Here is a 20,195-nt window from a genome sequence, read left to right as displayed (position 1 = left end):
GTATCTGAGCAGTCCAGTCTTCCATTAGTTTGCTTTGAAAGCCCTTATGTTGCCCTTCTCTCTCTCTTTTTTTATCTCTTTCTCTCATGTTTTCCGACGCGATGCCGCCGGCGAACATGTGAGCGTGCTGAAAACAAACCAGCGGGCAGGGTGAATATCAACGTTTGCATGGACCTCAACGTGAGCGTGAGGAAGGTGATATATGAAGTGGAGCTTCAGACAGAGCAGAGTGTCCTTCCCTTTGCTAACCACGTTATTCCTTTAAAACTGGGTCACCTTGGATTACATCATTGGCCACTTGCCAAAGACGGCTGAATATGTCGCCCAAATGCCAAAGAGGAGGACTTTGCTTCAGCGTTGTCTTGTTTTGGTTGAGGTTGGGTTTCTGAACCTGTCTGTTCAAATTAAATTGTATCTGGTTTATTTGAGCAATGACATCATCCCTTTACAGAAACATCCCCTTTAATCCACAGACACTCTGGGTTTTCTAACAACTACTTGCATCTGAGGTAAAAGTCCCTCTGACACCTCTTTGTCCTGTAAGAACTGTTTATTTTTTATAGTTATATATAAATTTATACTTTCATGTTCTCACAATAAATTATTATAGAGCACTTGACTACTTGCAGGATGGCGTGCTGGTTTGCCAAACCTTTCAACTTTAACATTACAGGGTTTTTCCTGCATAAAGACATTGTTGGTGCCCCCCTAAAGAGGTTCAAACCATCATAAGAATTAAGAATGAAAAAAACAAAACATCAAATCATCTCTGAATGCGTTTCTGTGATTTATCAAACAACTGTTGAACAGGCAGAACGGAAACTAAAAGAACAGCAGCTGTCAGCTCTCCTCTCATCCACAGCCGCTATGTTTTACACATGTGGCTGACGCTGCATTGTTTTCACTGAGGCTGCACGCTCTGCCGTTAAGCTAGCGCTAAGGTGAGAGGGGACTTCCTGTGATTTCTCAGAAAATAAAAGTTGTTTTATTTCTGATGGAAAGTTTAAAGCGATGAGTTACAACTGCTACGGACTGTTTTTTATCATATCAAGTCAGACATCCAGAACAGAGACGCTGCACAGAGACACCCTATCCACCCAGCTCCCAAAGACACACTGACATTACCCATGATGCACCACATTCAGGTAAAGAACCTGATTTTAAGTCTTAGTTTGATGCTAAATTTATACCTGGTTTTTGGAAGCTGAAACTTTTGACAGGTTGATCCGAGTCAATCCTTTTATTTAAATTGAGCTGACATGGAGAGATTAGAATACACTCTGAACGCCTTAAAACGCCACGCCGCCTCCGTTTCTTGCAGCTAACAAGGCAGCAGTCACCCCGCTGTCCCCGCTCACCAGAACTGCCCCCCAATCAGGAGTGAAATGTCACCTTGATGTTCAGCTGCAGCTGCAGTTCTCACTGATCAGTGTCATCCTGAATGCTTTGAAGGATTGTTTCCCAAAGTTTGGTCCAAATAGGATCAGCAGGCAGCGAGGCTCTGTCTGCTGAACTCGTCTTTATTTTTAGCTGCCTCGGTGCGACTGGGGCTCCTGCTCATTTCCTGACTTCCCTCGCTGTTTCTAGCTTTTGTCGCGTCGGGACACACGTGGTGTTTGTTTCACGTTGTTTGTAAATGGTTCGAGACAAGCGATGTGCATGGCTTATGGCTGCAGCTGGCAGTGTTTCTAATAGGTTTGTGATAATGGCCTTACATAACCACAGCCCATCCAGCATTAGATAAATCCCCCAAAGATGAAAAATGATACCCAACCTTTCAGGCACAGTGGTGGACTACTCATGGAGTTACCATTAAAGGGATGTAACATCAAATGAGCAACACACCTGTAATGGAAAAGGATAATTTACAATACAAACTCATTCTTTTACAAGGAGGATAAAGACAAGAAGGAGGTGAAGGAGGAGAATAAAGACAAGAAGGAGGAGAAGGAGGAGAATAAAGACAAGAAGGAGGAGAAGGAGGAGAAGGAGGAGAATAAAGACAAGAAGGAGGAGAAGAAGGAGAATAAAGACAAGAAGGAGGATAAAGACAAGAAGGAGGTGAAGGAGGAGAATAAAGACAAGAAGGAGGATAAAGACAAGAAGGAGGAGAAGGAGGAGAATAAAGACAAGAAGGAGGAGAAGAAGGAGAATAAAGACAAGAAGGAGGATAAAGACAAGAAGGAGGAGAAGGAGGAGAATAAAGACAAGAAGGAGGAGAAGAAGGAGAATAAAGACAAGAAGGAGGAGAAGGAGGAGAATAAAGACAAGAAGGAGGAGAAGGAGGAGAATAAAGACAAGAAGGAGGAGAAGGAGGAGAATAAAGACAAGAAGGAGGAGAAGAAGGAGAATAAAGACAAGAAAGAGGTGAAGGAGAATAAAGACAAGAAGGAGGTGAAGGAGGAGAATAAAGACAAGAAGGAGGAGAAGGAGGAGAATAAAGACAAGAAGGAGGTGAAGGAGGAGAATAAAGACAAGAAGGAGGTGAAGGAGGAGAATAAAGACAAGAAGGAGGTGAAGGAGAATAAAGACAAGAAGGAGGTGAAGGAGGAGAATAAAGACAAGAAGGAGGAGAAGAAGGAGAATAAAGACAAGAAGGAGGAGAAGAAGGAGAATAAAGACAAGAAGGAGGAGAAGGAGGAGAATAAAGACAAGAAGGAGGATAAAGACAAGAAGGAGGATAAAGACAAGAAGGAGGTGAAGGAGGAGAATAAAGACAAGAAGGAGGAGAATAAAGACAAGAAGGAGGAGAAGGAGGAGAATAAAGACAAGAAGGAGGATAAAGACAAGAAGGAGGATAAAGACAAGAAGGAGGAGAAGGAGGAGAATAAAGACAAGAAGGAGGAGAAGAAGGAGAATAAAGACAAGAAGGAGGTGAAGGAGGAGAATAAAGACAAGAAGGAGGAGAAGAAGGAGAATAAAGACAAGAAGGAGGAGAAGAAGGAGAATAAAGACAAGAAGGAGGTGAAGGAGAATAAAGACAAGAAGGAGGTGAAGGAGGAGAATAAAGACAAGAAGGAGGAGAAGAAGGAGAATAAAGACAAGAAGGAGGTGAAGGAGAATAAAGACAAGAAGGAGGAGAAGAAGAAGGAGGAGAATAAAGACAAGAAGGAGATTATGAACAAGAAGGAGAAGGAGTAAAATAAAAGACAAGAAGAAGGAGAAGAAGCAGGATAAAGACAAGAAGGAGGTGAAGGAGGAGAATAAAGACAAGAAGGAGGAGGAGAAGGAGGAGAAGAAGGAGAATAAGAAGGAGTATAAAGACACGAAGAAGAAGGGGGAGAATACAAACTAGAAGAAGAAAAATAAAGGGAGAAGAAGGAGAATAAAAACAAGGAGGGAGAGGAGGAGAATAAAGATAAGAGAAGGAGGAGGAGGGGTTTATCAGTGATGCTGGGTTTATGAACTTGCCTACCTTTTTACACACCTTGCACACCTCAGCACAGGTTGTACAGATTCCAGTAACATGATGACATCACATAAAGCATCCCGTCACAGTCGGCAGCGCTGCAGCTCTTCAGCCGTCTGAGGGTTAACAGCTGGACCGCGGCTGCAAATGGAACAGTGGAGAGAGGGTTTTAAAATCCTGCTGTTACAGACATGCCAGTCTGTCGCCCTTCTGAGCCTCACTGACCTCAACCAGCACCTTGCTGCAGGCTTAACACACACACACACACACACACACACACACTAATACACACTCAGCAGCAGTAGTTGTGCGTGTTTCTGATGATGCAGTGGCTTTGATGAAGGTCTCTGGAGGGCGTTTTCGTCGGCCATGTTGTACAACACAAGGTGCTTACTCTCCCTGCTCCTCGCTCTCCTTTGTAGTCCTTTCTTTTCTTTCATCCCTCTCTTTATCGATACTTTCGTCTGTTCTCTTCGTCCTCTTATCCCTCTATCCTCTCATCTTTCTCCTGCTATGCCCTCCTGCTCTTTTTTTTCTTCTCCATCTTTCACTCTCATCATTATCTCCCCTCTTCATCCTCTTTAACTCTGTCGTCACTCAGCCCTGCCAAAAATAAATGCGTACAGTGTGTGCGTGTTCATTTGTGTTCGTGCGAGTGAAAGTAAGTCGCTTATAAGTCACTGAAAAGTGCAGAGTGTAGTTTGATGGGTAAGAATCAAGTTATAACCTTACATTTTGATCAGGTACACCTGCAGCTGACCTTTCGCTCCAGCTCGCGTGGAGTCAGGAAGCCAGGGTGTGTGAAGCCCTTTTTACGCTGCGGTTCTGTCGTCATGCAGCCTTTGTCATTTTACATTGGACCAAGCAACGCTGGCGTGTAGTCGCTCCAGTGTGTCTTTTTACATACCGCTCTGGTGTTTCATGAGCAAAGCGCGTGCTTCAAATACACACTCGCATAGCGCTGTTCCATCCTGCCGTCAGACGCCGTTATGCCTCAGAGGCGGAATGACTTTACACCACCTTTCAGCCTCTATATGTTTTACATAGAAGACGAAACGTAACAGACGTGTCATTTTGACGTGTAAATCTTCTTTGAAATAAAACGTAGTCAAAAGTCTCAGGTGGGCCTTAACCTACATGACGTTAGAAAAACATGGATTAAAAACAACAGGCTGCGGACGAAACTCCGATCTCTCTCTCACTCCCACCCTTGTTCGCTCTGTCTCTCTGTCTCTCTGTCTCTCTCTCTCTCTCTCTCTCTCTCTCTCTCTCTCTCTCTCTTTCTCTCTCTCTCTCTTGGCTCATACGGTTGCTTTCGCTGTGTGTTAATTAAGTTCCCGTTTCTAATGTGAAGAAGATTGTTTTCTGTTCAGACCAACCCCAGAAACTACCCCTGTTTATGGCAAACAGCTAGGCAAAGTAAAGAGTGACGCCTCTTCAGTCTTTCCTGTGGATAATAAATGTAAATGACTTTTATAACGTGAACATATTCAAATTGTTTATGACCTTTATCAATGTAAAACTCATATAGAAAGACAGGGCTGGCAGGATCAGCCCAGCTGAAGCCAGCCACCACGCTCCGCTGGTTTTGCGACGTCACGATAACGTCGAAAGGGAAAAACACATACGACAGACATTTGTCGTCATATTGCCCAGCCCTAAGGCGAGGTGTAAAGAGCGATGAAGCCTGCTGGTGTCTGTGGTTTGGGGTGGTAAACATTAGACAAATTAGACTAAACGTCACCACCCAGCCCTCTCGCTCGCGGTGAATGTTCCTGCTGCGTTCACACATGCAGCCCACCCGGACAATGTGGGGAAACTCTCAGGAGGGCAGTGCGTGTGTGAGAGGGAGTTTATGTGTGCATTTCCTGTCTCGTGTTTACCATGGGTAATATAAAGCTGTTTAGTTATTAATCCACTGTTCTAAAGGTGAGCGGTTCAGAAACGCTGGAAAGGGTTAAAGTGGATGCAGTACAGTACAAGAGATCCTCACTACTAGGCCCTCGTTTGTGCTAAGCCTCAAGAATGCAACGTCGTTTAATTCCCACAATGCATCTTGACTGCCTCCTCCCTGCCAGGTAAATGCCCGTGTGTTTTAAGCTCCCAGTTTGTAACGCAGGCTGTCTGCTGTGATGTTCTGCTCTCTGAGCCTGAGCCAAGGTAACAGGACTTGACTCTGACTTGACAAAGCTCCTCCAGAGACACATTACACTACTGTTTTCACCGGCTGTGTAGCGCTCCTCATGACTGGTAAACTGATCTTGAAAAAAAACTGATCTTGTACACTCGGGGGAGTTTGATGCTGGATGTTTCCATCGGTGGTCTTTCACCCTGAGCGTTTGAACAAACTGTGTCTCTGAACTTACAGCACAGAAACACGAGGTGTCGTCTGCTGAAACTTCCTGCGCAGCTCCCCTCCCTCTCCAGCGCTGCGTGTCAGATTTTAGATTTTCTCTTTCTGCAGAGAAACTGTGTCAGTGTTTGTAGAGAAAGTCACTCCAAAGAGAAATTGTGAGCAGTCGTGCTCGACTCCCCACTGTAACGGTACAGCAGTGCAGCCGATCGTGTGATCAGAGTCTGTGTGAGTGTGTGTATGGATCTCGTTACCCAAGGTGCCCAGATATTAAATCATACTTGCACGCACTTATAAACACACACACACTCTCTTTGCGGCCTTTGTATTGATTTATATTGACCCATGGTTGTGTGGAGGGTCGGTCATTAAATTAACACACCAGCAGAGAAACTGATGACTCCACCAGACCGCAGCTGCATGTGTGTGTGTGTGTGTGTGTGTGTGTGTGTGTGAGTGAGAAAGTGCACACACATAAGGCTTCCTATAACACACACACACACACACACACACTCTCTGGAGGAGGGTGTCGGCAGCAGAATGACTTCCAGACCAGAAAGCTCAGCTTGTTTCTCAGCCTGAGGATTGTGGGAAAAACCTGCTTTTGGTCCCCTTTGGGGAAAAAAAACAAGCACTTTTACCTGCACATTCATCTTCCTCGCAAGAGTCAGAGCATGTCGGCGTGTCACATCCCATTTATAATGAACAGTATTAAACCCTGAGTGTCCTGGATATGAGAAAGTGGAACATGCGACGTGGGATCTGCAGATGTGAAGAGGAGGCAGAGGATCCTGTTTGCTGTGGGCTTTAAGCAACACTGGTTAATGTGTGTGTGTTTCTGTGTGTTTAGGATAAACACACAGAAACACACTATTCAAACACAGAACAGGAGAATGTCGCCGCATGTAAAGGTAGAAAAAAATAGTGTATTGTGTGTGCAAATCTTTGCTGCTCCGACACAGGAAGTGTCATGGCTGCCACTGTTTTAAAGCACTAAAGAAGAACTGAATTCCAGCTTTTATCTTGTGATGAGAGCGAACGACAGCAGCGCAGTGCTAGTAGACTGAAACGTTAGTCAGAGCTATACTGAGGAAGCAGTTTCACCTTTAAAGTCTGTTTCTGCACGCTGAGCTAACGCTAACGCTAGCTCAGCTTGTTTTTAGGGTTGCTCGTCGATGTGTGGATCTTGATGTGTATTAAAGAGCAACTTGCAGGTTGGAGACCCCAGCGAATCAGTGTGTTGGAAGATGATTTAGTAATTATATTTTCAATGAAACGTGTATTAAAACACAGCGGCCTCAGGAGTCATTTTGTTTGTACGTTTTCTTATACTTACATCAAAACAGACGACCGGACGTGACGTCACATATGGGAGTTTAACATCAATCAATATGGATGTGATGTCAGTCTTGTTGGAAATTGTTAAATCACATGCATACGACGAACCACATGCTTCTAATGATGAGCCTGTTCGGCGTCTTAGCGACCAGGAACAGGCCAGGATGAGGAGAAACATCGGCCACAGGAGAGAACCAGTGGAGAACTGGGCAGGTGTCGTGATGAGTGACCGGCGTTAGCTAGCGATATCTGTACATATACGAACACTGTTAAGTTTATCACATACCAAAGGCTGGAACAAATCATGAGCATTAAAACTCGCCCATTACAGTCACAGTGTCAGCTTGAATCGGCTGTATTGCGTATTGCCTTCTATGACGGTAAACCTGTTTTACGGTGCCACAGCGGTGTGTGAGAACGAGAGACAGAGAGAGGGAGAGAGAGCGGTCACAGTGTCATGGTGCTTCGTTTGATGGGTTCTTGTGTGTCCTTAGGCACGAACGCTCGCTCTGCTCCTCGTCCCGTCAGGAGATCGGTGGGCTCGATGTCCTGTCAGGCTAGAATTTGTGCAACCGGCACAAACGCAAAACGTAACCATCATAAGAACTGGTGAAACGCAACGTTAGACTCACCGAGCTAAGACAGTCGGACACGGCGAGTCCCTCTTGTGACGTAATATGACGCCATGTTTTATTTGTGCCCTTATGTCTGTAAATCATAAGAATGAAGGATTAACCTTTTCCACAGCAACTTTCAGACAAGATTGAGCTTTAATGCAATAAAAAATGTAACCTGCAAGTTGCTCTTTAAGTAGTTTTGGGAAAGCGATGGAGCTCTTTGGCACAGAGGAAGAAGCTTTATCAGGCTTTGTATATGAGAAGCTACAGATTCAGGTCTGTACTGACCTAATGCAGCACGACACATCAAAGACTCAGCCCTCTGTAACCACACAATGCTAACATACAAAGGCAGGTTAACGTGACGCAGCGAATGAGACACTGTTGACTTCACAGTCCTCTGATTGTGCTCTAAATGGTTTCCTGTTCCTGTGTGGAGGAGCGCAAACTGTTCACAACACTAGCGTGTAAACAGACACTGTTGCTGTGTTCAGCTGCTTTATCTTTAATCTGATTATCTGAGGCCTATAGAGCCTCACATGTCAACACCTTAAAGTCATTATCCTAATGGGAATAACATGTTTAACAGTTTGTGAGGAAGAGTCTTTGTCAAACACAGTCCTGCGTACTCTTTGCATGGATCCCCAAACAACAGCAGGGGCTTTCTTTAGAGTGTGTGTTTGGATCGTTTTCCGCAGGGCAACAACAATCAGTCTCTGTCTGCTCGACAATGTAGGAGTTTGGGCTGTAAGCTGAGATTTTGATTCAGCTCAGCAACTTCCACATCAGCCTACACGAGTCTCATTGTTATACCTGTAAGGTGCACGATTTCACATCTCAGGGCAGCTACGTTAAAAGCATCTTTTTTTTACTCTCTGAACCGAGTGAGCTACAGTTAGCGTCAGCTTTGCTCGCAGCTCTTTAAGCCCGGCCAAAGACCAGAGGAGACATGTTTCGGTGTTATAACAGGCTTTAAACCACCAGCCTGTTAGTTTTGAAGAGTTGAAGAGAGCTCGGTGTAAAACGATTTAAAGAACAACAACAACCTTGTGAATGGCTAACATAATTATTTTATAATAAGCTGAGCATCGACCAACAGGGTGCTGCAGCTCAGCTGTCAGTCTGTCCTGATGACCTGTGTCCACTGAGAAAAGCGTCGAACACTGATTATTAACGCGAGACAGCTTTACTCATCAGAGAGGAGGAGAATAGCTGCTAGGAGACTATTCACAGGGAAGGATGCTAACCTAATTAGGGACATGGTCTGCAAAAATCGATGACAATATTAGTTGCCACTATATTTAATTGTCAATAATTAGTCGGTTACGTCATCACGTGTTTTTCATTCTGTGCACGGACATAACATGCTGAGGGGTGAGCCATCTCTCCTCCTTACTATCTCTGCTGAGAGTTGTTCATGCAAAACAGCGACTGGGAAGCGACAGGTAAACAACACCAACAGCACCACGTCCTAAAACTTTAAAGTCTGGGAGCATTTCAGCCTCAACGCTGCAAAGAAGAGGATCGCCTGCAGGATCTGTAGAACCTTGCTTATCCCGGGAGCACGTCGGTAATGTGGAAAAGAGACCTGATACTGGATTCTGTCTCTGGTGCATCAGTAGGACAGTCGGAGCCAAATCAGCTGCAAAGTTTATTAAAGACATATTTGTGAATGAAGAGCTCATATTTATTGTCTTTGTTAGTCAGCACATGGTAAGAGACATTATGTAATTGTGCAGTTGATTATCTGATTAGTCGATAATCGATGACTGGTCCGCTGTCAAAGAAGTCGTTAGTTGCAGCCCTAAACCGAATAGCAAGCTGAGCGTCTGTTGACCTTCCTCACATCAAGCGTCGACCGACGAGCTTTGGAGATTGCTTCTTTTATTGGAAACGGTTTTGTCAGAATTCCTCTCTGGTATTGATTATCGAGAAGAATCTTGAAACAATGTGTGAAATACAACTTTAGAGTATGTTAAAGAACTACCCTCTAAACTGAAGAACCTCATGTTCCTGCAGGTGGTTCAAACTGTTGTTGTCATAGATCCCCATTTTCTTCACCTTGATTTCATTATTGAACACATCAGCTTTGTATTGTAACATTTAAGGTGTTTTTCTCAGCCACCTATGAATGTTTTTGCAACGCTGCAGAGTACATTTCAGAATCACGATGAACGCTTGATCTCAGTGTTTGTTAAAAAAGCCCAAATCATCATTTACTCCGCCGAAGCGTTGCACAGTTATCATTGGCGTTGTTAAGTTTTACCTGCAGGTGCAGTCTGATTAAACCTCCGGCCTCAGGTGAGGAGTTGCACCACTTATCAACATCAGTGTACATGTAGCATAGGGGATGGCAGAAAATGACACACACTCATGTTAGTGTCAGTGTGTAAATAAGAGTTAAAAATAGCCAATGATTGACTTTCACTTATTGAACTGACTTCCTGTCCCCTCCCACGGCAGATGGCTGTCACAGCAATAAAATAACTACTGCAGCGACCCACTGTGCAGACAGACAGGTAGAGGGAGAGACAGCTTTGAGATAAGATAGACAGATAGAGACTGAGAGAGAGAGTGGGGAGGGGAACTGTGATACACTAACTGTGTGTGTGTCCTCGTGTGTGAGTATGCATCAGGATATTAGATCATATCGCAGCAGGACGAGTCTTATCAGATCCCAACATGCAAACATGAGCTGCACTGCTGACTTCCTTCCCCTCAGGTCTGCTCTGTGTGTGTGCATGTGTGTGTGTGCATGTGTGTGTGTGTGCATGTGTGTGCGCTCTGTGTTGCATCCTGTTGAGAATCAGATGTCCTCAGAAGGACAGAGAGATGCACAGGGTGGTGACATTTTGTCAGGGGCCGCCGGACGGGTCATATGAAGGTCAGAGGATGGTCGAGTGATGCTGCATTCAGGGCACGTGGGAGAACAGTAAAATGGAAGTGTCTGTGTGTAGTAACTGTAACTGATAAACCCGGCAGGTAACAGGATTCAGTTGGTCAATAGTTGCATTCAGAGTTTGTGTACTGATTGTTCTCGGCTGAATCTTGCAGATACACTTCTGATGCTTTCATGATTAAAGTTACTTCCTCTCTGTAGTAGAAATGTACTGCAGTGCCTGCTTTGTTGTTTTCGGTCATTTCTTTGAATATTTTCAAATCAGACATCACAACTGGAAATGACAAAAAATGTTCGTCAATGATCTATTTTCCATGACGAAGACGAGACGAGCTAAAAATAGATTGTTGATAATAAAAACTGTGAGTAAAAATCAGTGACTGTATATATAGATGGACGACGCGTCTCTTTCTGCTCCCATTGTACGATAGTGATGCCAAAACAGGCCCTGTGATAGGCGCTGCCATCTTGCGATGGTGGCGTCATTTGGAGCCAGAGTCTGCGCAGTAGAGATCGGCGGGCGCCGCCGCCGTAGCCACTTCCGCTAACCAAAACACACACTTAACTTACCGAAAAAACGGCAAGGATCCCGCACGCCGGCGTGTTTAACAGCAGAACAGCTTCTTGTGTTGGTCTGAGGTTAAAGTTCACAGGTATGGAAACTTCAATGACTGTAGTGATTGTTTTAGTTACGTCTCCTCTCGCCGTTCGTCCTCCACTCTGCTAATCCGGAACTGATCGGCTGCAGGAACCGGATTGGCCAACAGAGCTGTCAATCATCATTTTGACAGCATCAAATAACTAATTAGAAATAAACTTGTCAGAAAAATGAACACTTGGACATAAATCAGCATGATAAGAACTAACTATAATGACAGAAACCATGTTTGAGAAAAATGTATTTGACGTGTATTTTGATTTAATAGTTTGACTCATGTCCCATCTGTTAACATGGAGGAGGCGGGCTTTATGACCTATACTGCAGCCAGTCAGCAGGGGGCGATAGAGAGGGTTTGGACTCACTTTTAGGGAGCTGTCATGTCGGCCATCTTTTTATACAGTCTGTGGTCAAAATACAAACAATGCATTCCTGTACCTGGGTAACGGGTATCACAAAAGTTGTGGCAATTGGTTGAATTTGCATTAATTTGTGGGAACACAACATCCTAACTTCCTGGAGGGATATCGGAGTGTCATCAGACGAGAGGCTGAAGGTCGAAGCTTCGGCCTGTTAGCGGTGGACATGCAAGTCAGTCCTCACAAATATAGTTACGTAAACATGTCGAATATACAGCAACACAACATCATAAAGTCCGCCTACTCTGTTTTCTGAGCTTGTATATTCTGCTGACACACGCACGTGTGCGAGCGCACACACACGCACACACACACACACATTCACAAAGTCGAGCAGGTGGGTGCTGATTAGACCGAGGTCATTTAACAAAAACGCTGCTTTCCTCAGATTCTTCTAGATTTCTTTTGTTCTGTCGCACACCTGAGTCAACACACACACACACCACACACACACACACACACACACACACACACACACACACACACACACACACACTTAAAAGTGCACACCACGACACGAACAGGCACAGATGAACACTAACATACCACTAAACGCACACTCTTGCTCACACTTGACACGATTTACTCGAGTCCATTAAAGCTGAATTTACATAATACCATCTCTGCTTTACTGCCTCTGCAGGGACACATCACACACACACACACACACACACACACACACACACACACACACACACACACACACACACACAGAGGCATGTATACTGCAGCGTGGATGACCTTGCAGCAGCGACAGAGCAGAACGACAACCTGTATGGATTGTGTGAGTGCAGCCAGCACACACATTACAGTCCCAATTAAGACACTCTGTCTCCATATGCGCTGGTCTGGGATCAGCTGTCAGGTGCCAGCTGGCTGTGATATTTATGGTTAGAGACACTGACAAATGCTGCTCCCAGATCAGCAGAAGGCGCAAACACAAAATAACTGAACTGTTTTCATGTCATTGTTGCTCCAGACGGCCGTTGGCCAGGCTGCAGGAGGAGCTGCAGGTGAAATGTTGTGATGCTTTCTGCAGAGCACGCTTCAGGTTGAAGTTTCCTGTTAGGGATGGATGGATGGATATTTCCAGCACTTTTTAAAGCTGCATCATTGTTCACAGAGCAATGCAGCAGCAGCAGCAGGGCAGGCTGTAAACTTTACACTACAGGTCTCCAAATGGCTCTTTGGTTTTCACCGGTCATGAGCTTTTTACCAGGAGCTGAATTATCCTCAGAGATCTCCTCTGCAAACAAAACACCCTGTGGATTATTCACACTTGATATAGCAGTTTGTAGGACAGCTTGTATTTGGGTGAGAAATCCTGTAGCCTTCATGAGGTTTGAAATGGGAGAAATATCCACAGAGGTCTGATCCTTCACAAAACAAACACCTGGTGATTAAAAACCCTGAATTAAGCTATTTCATGCGAAAAAATCAGTCTGATCTGCTTTGTGGCTGGCTACAGAGCTGCCGCTAACGTTGGCTCACCAGCTGACTGAAATCGTTCATCCTGTTAAATGATACAGATTGTTCATTCAATTCAACCTTTATTTATTTGACCCTGAACATCATCTACTTTTTATTTAACATGACCAACACACAGCAGTCAACACAATGTTAACAAAGTTATGAATTAGATTAACTTTTTTCCAGTTTCATATCTTCAGTCTGAACATCTGCCTCATGGTTTGGATTAAACGAACTGGGCTTCAACTTGCATGAGATTTGGCCACGAGATCTCACAGCGCGAAGGACAAAGCCACACGAGAGTTATAGGGAAGGCCATCCTGTAGAACAACACGCCGAAAATACACTCGTGGCTTTGAGAGTAACATAAACATCAGCGCAAAACTAACTCACATACTCATGGACGCGCACACGATAAAAAGAGTCCGTCGGCGATCTCTGATGTCTCTGTAGTAGCTGCAGTAAACAAGTCCGGACGTGTCTCCCTCACTGCCGTGTTTCGAGGGGATTCGCTCAGTGGTGCTGCGTTCAGGAGCACTCAGAAACGTGAGTGATCAGACACGTTTTGTACATATATTTAAAGATCGATCTTGGGATTCATGAATCGATATTAGGTCATTCAAATGAGAATCGATTTAATTCGGTCCCAGTCCTAAAAACCAATGCGTGTCTTGCTTACTGTTAGAAGTGCCCGAACAACCTTTTCATACAAAATGCAGTGATGAGTGGAGTAACTGTCACCAGTGATGGATCTGAGGACAGAGTGATGAAAGGAATCTAGAACAGGAAAGTGACATGTAGGCCGCATGTGCAATAGTCACATCGCAGGACGTGCAATGTCAATCAAATCAACTCATGCTGCTACTTTATTATTAAGAATTAAAGAGTCAAAACTAGTTGTGATAAACAGTGCAAATAGTTTCAAAGGATTTAGGTCCTACAAAACAAAATTCAGAGAAACGTCTCGTTTGTCTTGGAATTTACGGCATGAACGTTTTAATCCTGAAAAATCTCAGTATGTGGTTACAGAAAACCGCGTTGCTCTGCTCCTCTTGGCCCATCTGTTTGAAATTAAGAGCTTCACCACACTTTTGCGAAACAGTCCCTCTGAGCTGAAAGTGTCCGTCTGTGTTTGCAGGTCTGACGACAGAAGGCCTGTATCGTGTCAGCGGGAACAAGACGGACCAGGACAACATCCAGAAACAGTTTGATCAAGGTAAAGCACTCAGACACACACCTGCACGGGCACAGCCTCCCAGCACGACCTCATAAATACACATTCAGGAGAAGCACATGTGGAGCAGGAATTTCAAAGCTCGTAGGCCGGTGGTTCTCGTTATTTTCACAGATTGTGATTCTAAATTATTTTCCCATGAACTTAAAATTGTGCCGTTTAAGAACTCTGCTCAACATGTTACCAATCGGGCAGCGCTTGTGTGATGTGTGCAATAAATTTGACCCGCAGAGAAAACCGAGTCCAAAGCCGGCCGGGCAGCAGAAGTGCTTAAAGAGAAACACATGCCCTGCGGAGCAAAGTGAAACCTGCACATGAGGCCTGGTGAGCTGCCAAAGCGGCTGTTAGAATAAATAAAGTCACCGCAGGCAGAAATCAGCAGCACGCACTCACCGGTGTCACTCATTTTACAGCCGGGCGCTGAAATATGGAGAGTGCACCGAGATGGAATGAGATGGTTTGTTTTTCCATTCCCACATTAATTATTGATCAGATGATTACCTCTTTTATTATACTTAATCAGTTTGTGTCATCAGTGTTTAGAAACATCGCCTCAGCACGCTGGCGAACAAGCTCAACATGAGTCAACAAACTGAGAAACCACCTGCTCATACATGATCTACGTTTGGTCTGGGTGATATCCTGAAGGAGAGGAAGAGAAACACACCTTGTCGTCAGTGTGTGAAACTTGAACATGCCTAGTTTATTCTGCTCATATCAACATGTTTTTGTTTTTGATTTAACTTTATTAAACCAAGAAAAAAGCTCTAGAAATCAGTGTGTCCTGGCCAACGCAGGCAGCAGCACGCTAAGTCAGTGAGCAGCCATACATCCAAACACCATACATGACTATAATACAATAAAAGACATGAAATAAGATGAGAAGCCAGTCAAACTTTGTTTAAAACAACCACAGTCATAATCTACAGCCAGTATGTCTGCCTCCAAGTTATTCAAGAGCACATTAAAATCATCCAATGAGACGCGTCCCTTTAGCTCCGGCTCTGCTCTCTCTCTGTGGGAGCAGCAAACATAAACGCCTTTTTCCCCAGTTCAGTCCTGAGAGGAAGAAAAGGTCCTGGGACAGAAGATTGTAAGCTCCTGTACTTTTCTGTCTGATGTAGGTTAGAAGGTACGAGGGAAGCATACCTAAGATAGACTTGTAAATAAGAATACGTCGGTGTTTTAGTCTCCGTGTGGTCACGGCAGACCGTCCAACGCGTGCATACAGCAAACAGTGATGAGTGAGGGCTTTAAAGCTCCTGAGAGGAGGTTATGAAACACACTGAAATTAATTCTGATTACTCTTTATGAACTACAAAATCAAACCAGACCATCAGCAACCATCTGTATCTGACTGACTGACTGACTGACTGACTGACTGACTGACTGACTGACTGACTGACTGACTGACTGACAGTACTTTCAGAGCCATAGAGAGAGAGAGAGTTGCGACATTGCAATGGCAGATCATGGAGCATACTGGACATCTACTGACGCGACTCTCTCTCTCTACATGGCTCTGGATACTTTGCTTTAAAGGTTTCCGTGGGTTGGTCTGAACAGAAAACCATCTATTTACATTAGAAACGGGACCTTAATTAACACGCAGCAAAAACAACCGTATGAGCCGAGATGGAGAGCGAGCGAGGGGGAGAGAGGGTTTGCTGGCGCTATTGCAGGAGCTCTGTGTTCTGAAAGTTGAGTTCGGCTCCGACGCAATGTTTGTATAACACACAACAACACAAAAAAACTAACCGATCGAGGCAGCGATAGAAAAAGCAACTCTTGTGGTCTCATGGTTAAATCGCTGTTTTTATCAATGGAGTCTGGCGTGTTTGAAGAGAGTGATGGGAGAGAACGCAACGTCTGTTTGTGGTTAAAAAAATCATCTTCCTCTGTAACAAAAACGTCTATCTCTGTCGGGATCCTTCCTGAAACATTGGTCACAACGCTTTCTTCCGTGCCACCAGACTCCATTAACAAAAACAGTTATTTTACCTTCTAGAACAAGGGAGTTTCTGGTCTACTGCAGTTTTGATCAGTTTGTTTTTCTGTACTATTGTTAACACAAATATAGTGTTGCTTCCGAGCTAACAATATTTAACACCAATATAACGCAAACAGACTAAATGATTGAGGCCGTGACAGACCAGCAACTCCTGTGTTCTGTGATGGTAGAAATCACCGTTTTTTTCAATGGAGTTTGGTGGCTTTGAAGAGAGCGATGTAACTCCACGTAGCGCTTTTGATTCAAGAAATAAGTTGCCGTCATTACAGCCCGTTTAATAGAACTACAAACTCACTTCAAACATTTGATTGAAATGTGCTGCAGGACTTCACTCCGCTCGACTGCCCCTTTCACACATACACTCCTGACCACATCCAGAAAAGTTCAAGACAGCCTGCCCCTGATATTTCCCTCTATTGCCCTTTCACACACGTCCCTCACAGCGGCAGATTTCCCCAAAGTCCCCCAAACGAGTGAACAATTTCAGCCTCCATTTGCGCAGAAGCTTGTGAGTCTCTTCATCTCTCCAGTCTGCAGACATCTTTGCTGTCGCCTTGTAAACAATCGTTCTTCTTCAACCTCGGATGTTTTTAATCGCCCTGTTCTGTGTCGCTCTTCTGGTTTTGCACCAGTCACATGATATAAACGCCATTACCCCGCCTGGTCGTAACCTTGCGTCAGACATCGAGCTAAAAAGGACTTTAAATTACGCCCTGTGCACCCTGTTTGCGTTGCACCCGGGTGTATCTTTTACGCCTAGGATGGAGCAGGCGTAAGTTTAGAAATTGAGGCTTAAATCCACGGTAAAAGTAACAGTCACAAAACCTAAAAGAAAAACACAGTGGCAGCTCGTCTTGTTCTTTCAGGTCGGCTTGGTGCACTCGGTGTAAATTCCAATTAAGAAGTCGGTCGTAGCTAAGTCGGACGAAGACCTATTTTTTTTACGCGCAGCTGGTGCACTCGGCTCCTGATCATTCTTCTCAGAAGAACAAAATCAAATCCTGCTGACGCTTGTCTTTTACTCTTTGCAGGCGTCGTGTAAAGCTGCTGTTAAATAAAGTCCGTCTCATTTCCTTTAGTTTTGTTTTGCAACTTTGCCCGTCATATATTCCACTTTAGAGTCTGCAGACTTCTGTCGTTCCTCCCCGCTTCAGCACATTCATATATATATGTAAAATAACACCATTACAGCCAATTAGCTGCTCTGTCACATGGACTGCTGGCGACTTCCACAATATAAGCTTTTATGTAAGAAGTTGAAAGGTGAAATGAAGGAGCTTGGGGGAGCACGAGTACTGATAGTTTCCTTGTGGGATTCAGAGGTCACCATGGTTCTGCTTCAGCAACCGTTTGAGCTGAAGCAGCATTTAGTCATTTATAAATACACTTCATTAAGCAGCAGCTTCCTCTCCTCCTTTCTGCTTTTCTTGCCCCTCCGTCCCCCTCTATAAATCTCTCTCCACCTTTTTACGTCGCTTATGTTTGTCCCTCTTTCATTTCATATCGTCCTCCCCCGTTCCGTTCCCTCCCTCGTCCGTCCTACTTTTACTCACTTATTCGCTTTTTCCTGTTGTTTATATCTCTTTCCTCACTGTCCCCTCTCCTATCTGTGTATTTCCTTGAGAGTATTTCTGGTAAACTCTGTGTGTGTGTGTGTGTGTGTGTGTGTGTGTGTGTTGGCAGTCTTTCACATTCAGTGTGACAGCTGTCGTGTTACCTCAGGGCTCTGTCCTTTCTCTCTCCCTTTTCTCCTCTTTCTCCTCCTTCCTGTCGTCGTTTGGCCGTCGCAGTGTGTCTAAACAGGAAGTGATATATTTATTTTATTTTGCACGCTGTATCTCTGGTAACAGAGTCATTTGTCTCTTCTCTCAGTAGCCACCATTACTTAGTAAATTTACTTTACTTTTGGATTTGCTCCAGTGGATTGCTTTAGCCTGCAGCCGTGAAAAAGGCTGTAATGGCTGTAAAATAATCCTTTGGCGTAAACACTTATGTCCGATCAAAGTACGTCCAGGTTTTTGCCTAAAGAGGCTCAGAAGTGTCTGACCATATTACAGAAAGCATCCCTGCAGAGACAGACCTTTTTCTTAAAGAAGAAGAGGATTTTTAAAAACCACAAACAGATGTTGCATCGCTCTCTTAAAAGCCACCAGACTCCATTGACAAAAACAGTAATTCTACCGCACAGAGTTTCTGGTTTACCGCTGCCTCAATGAGTTCTTTCTGTGTTATTTTTCTTTACACAGATATAATGCTTGATCCCATGTAAACATTTCAAACACCGGAGTCCCACAATAACACAAAGAAACTAACAGATCAAGGCAGCAGCAGAGCGCCTACTCCCATGGTCTGCAGGTCAAAATTGGTGTTTCTGTCAATGAGCCTTGGTGACATTGAAGACACGGACGTAAACACACCGTTTCTGATTAAAAAAAGTAATTTTAACTGTTTTTCCCAACAAAAGTTTATATATGTACGTATATATTTAGTAGTCAGACAATTAAAATACAAATCTAAAAATCACCCGTCTGTCCATTCGTCCATCCGTCATCCGTCCATATTCCTCCACTTATCTGGGGTCGGCTCAGCGAGTTTCCCGAGCAACATTTCCAGCACCTCCTGGGGGATTCCTACGTGTTCCCAGGCCAGGTGGGATATATAAGCTCTGGGTCTGTCCTGGGGTCTCCTCTCAGTTGGACCTGCTAGGAAAACCTCTGAAGGCCTGGGGGGCGTCCTAATCAGATGCCCGAACCACCTCAACTGGCTCCTTTCAATACGAAGGAGTAGCGGCCTTACTCCGAGCTCCCTCCGGATGTCTGAGCTCCTTACCCTATCTCTAAGGCTGAGCCTTAGAAAATCAATTATGTTTAAACCGCTGCTTTAACTCCGGACCTCGCTCGGTAATCATCACGTTTTGAGCTGATATTTAGCAGCAGAAGTCTTCCAGTGATAGTTGCTTACACGTCCATGGTCACAGTGCAAACAGGAACGATACTTGATGACTTTTCATGGTGCAAATTTCGACAGAATCTCAACTAAATAAATTCTTATGGTCACAGCTTCGAGCTAACCCATGGACTCATGTTTACACGCAGACATTAATGTACAGCTCAAAGGCACAACTCAAACAAATACCATCCAAAAGGATCTAAGAATAACTAACGGGCACATTTTCTACTATATGAATATGTACAGCTCTCTCCCTTTAAATGGGAAAGCTGACACCTTTCTGTTACCCGACCTGCTGTTCTTTTTGCGTTTGATGCTAAAACCGAGTTTCCCTCCTCTCTCGACGGAGCAGAAAAATTGTTGTTTGGACTGGAAGTTTATTTTCTCCACTGCTGCTGCTCGATCAGAGAAACACTCGGGCCTCTGTGCCTCCAGACAGACTGATGATAACCTCTGTTAGCTGTGATCAGAGAGGAGCTCTGTTCTCCTGCTCAGACACAAAGCTCCGCTGTGAGCCTCGCTGCTGCTACACAACTACTCAAAGCTCTTTGATATCCTTAAGCATTGACCCAGAGAAATCCCATATCTGAATGGATCAGCGTGGCTTATTGTGCCCTGGTCTGAAACTCAGCGACTCAAGTTTAACACAGTATGCACAGTTCACGATCTGGTGTCTATGTAGGTTTTGGCCTTCAGACTGTCAGTGATGCACCCTTTTTAAGGCGATATACACACACCACACTGGCTCTTACATATTCATGTTGATTAACACCTGGTTTGATCACATAATCCAGGAGCTCAGCCTGGGTGGTTATTGTCCTTATTGCTCTGTTTGAGG

The 20,195-nt window shown here is 44.4% G+C and overlaps 2 protein-coding genes across 2 annotated transcripts in view; both read left to right on the top strand.

Moving 5' to 3' along the window:
• arhgap5 (Rho GTPase activating protein 5) overlaps nt 1-20,195 on the top strand; it is a 59,058-nt gene that overhangs the window by 26,742 nt on the left and 12,121 nt on the right. The window contains exon 4 of the mRNA XM_069661790.1: nt 14,302-14,379. Within this exon, the coding sequence (XP_069517891.1) occupies nt 14,302-14,379 (78 nt within the window). The remainder of the gene's footprint in view (nt 1-14,301; nt 14,380-20,195) is intronic.
• Nucleotides 102-5,195, top strand: LOC138591107 (glutamic acid-rich protein-like). Its single transcript, XM_069661623.1, has 3 exons — nt 102-118; nt 1,860-3,051; nt 3,173-5,195. Exons 1-3 carry the CDS (start codon nt 102-104, stop codon nt 3,293-3,295), a joined length of 1,332 nt encoding a protein of 443 aa, XP_069517724.1. The 3' UTR covers nt 3,296-5,195.

Source organism: Semicossyphus pulcher, unplaced genomic scaffold (assembly GCF_022749685.1).
Source record: "Semicossyphus pulcher isolate SPU_LCO1_2020_fin unplaced genomic scaffold, fSemPul1.0.p SCAF_14, whole genome shotgun sequence".
Classification (NCBI taxonomy): domain Eukaryota; kingdom Metazoa; phylum Chordata; class Actinopteri; order Labriformes; family Labridae; genus Semicossyphus; species Semicossyphus pulcher.
This window is presented reverse-complemented; position numbering and strand designations above follow the sequence as displayed.

Coding starts and splice junctions, on each gene's coding strand:
- LOC138591107 (XM_069661623.1), top strand. Junction 3,052..3,172: donor AGAATAAAGACAAGAAGGAG/GTGAAGGAGAAT, acceptor GAGAAGAAGCAG/GATAAAGACAAGAAGGAGGT.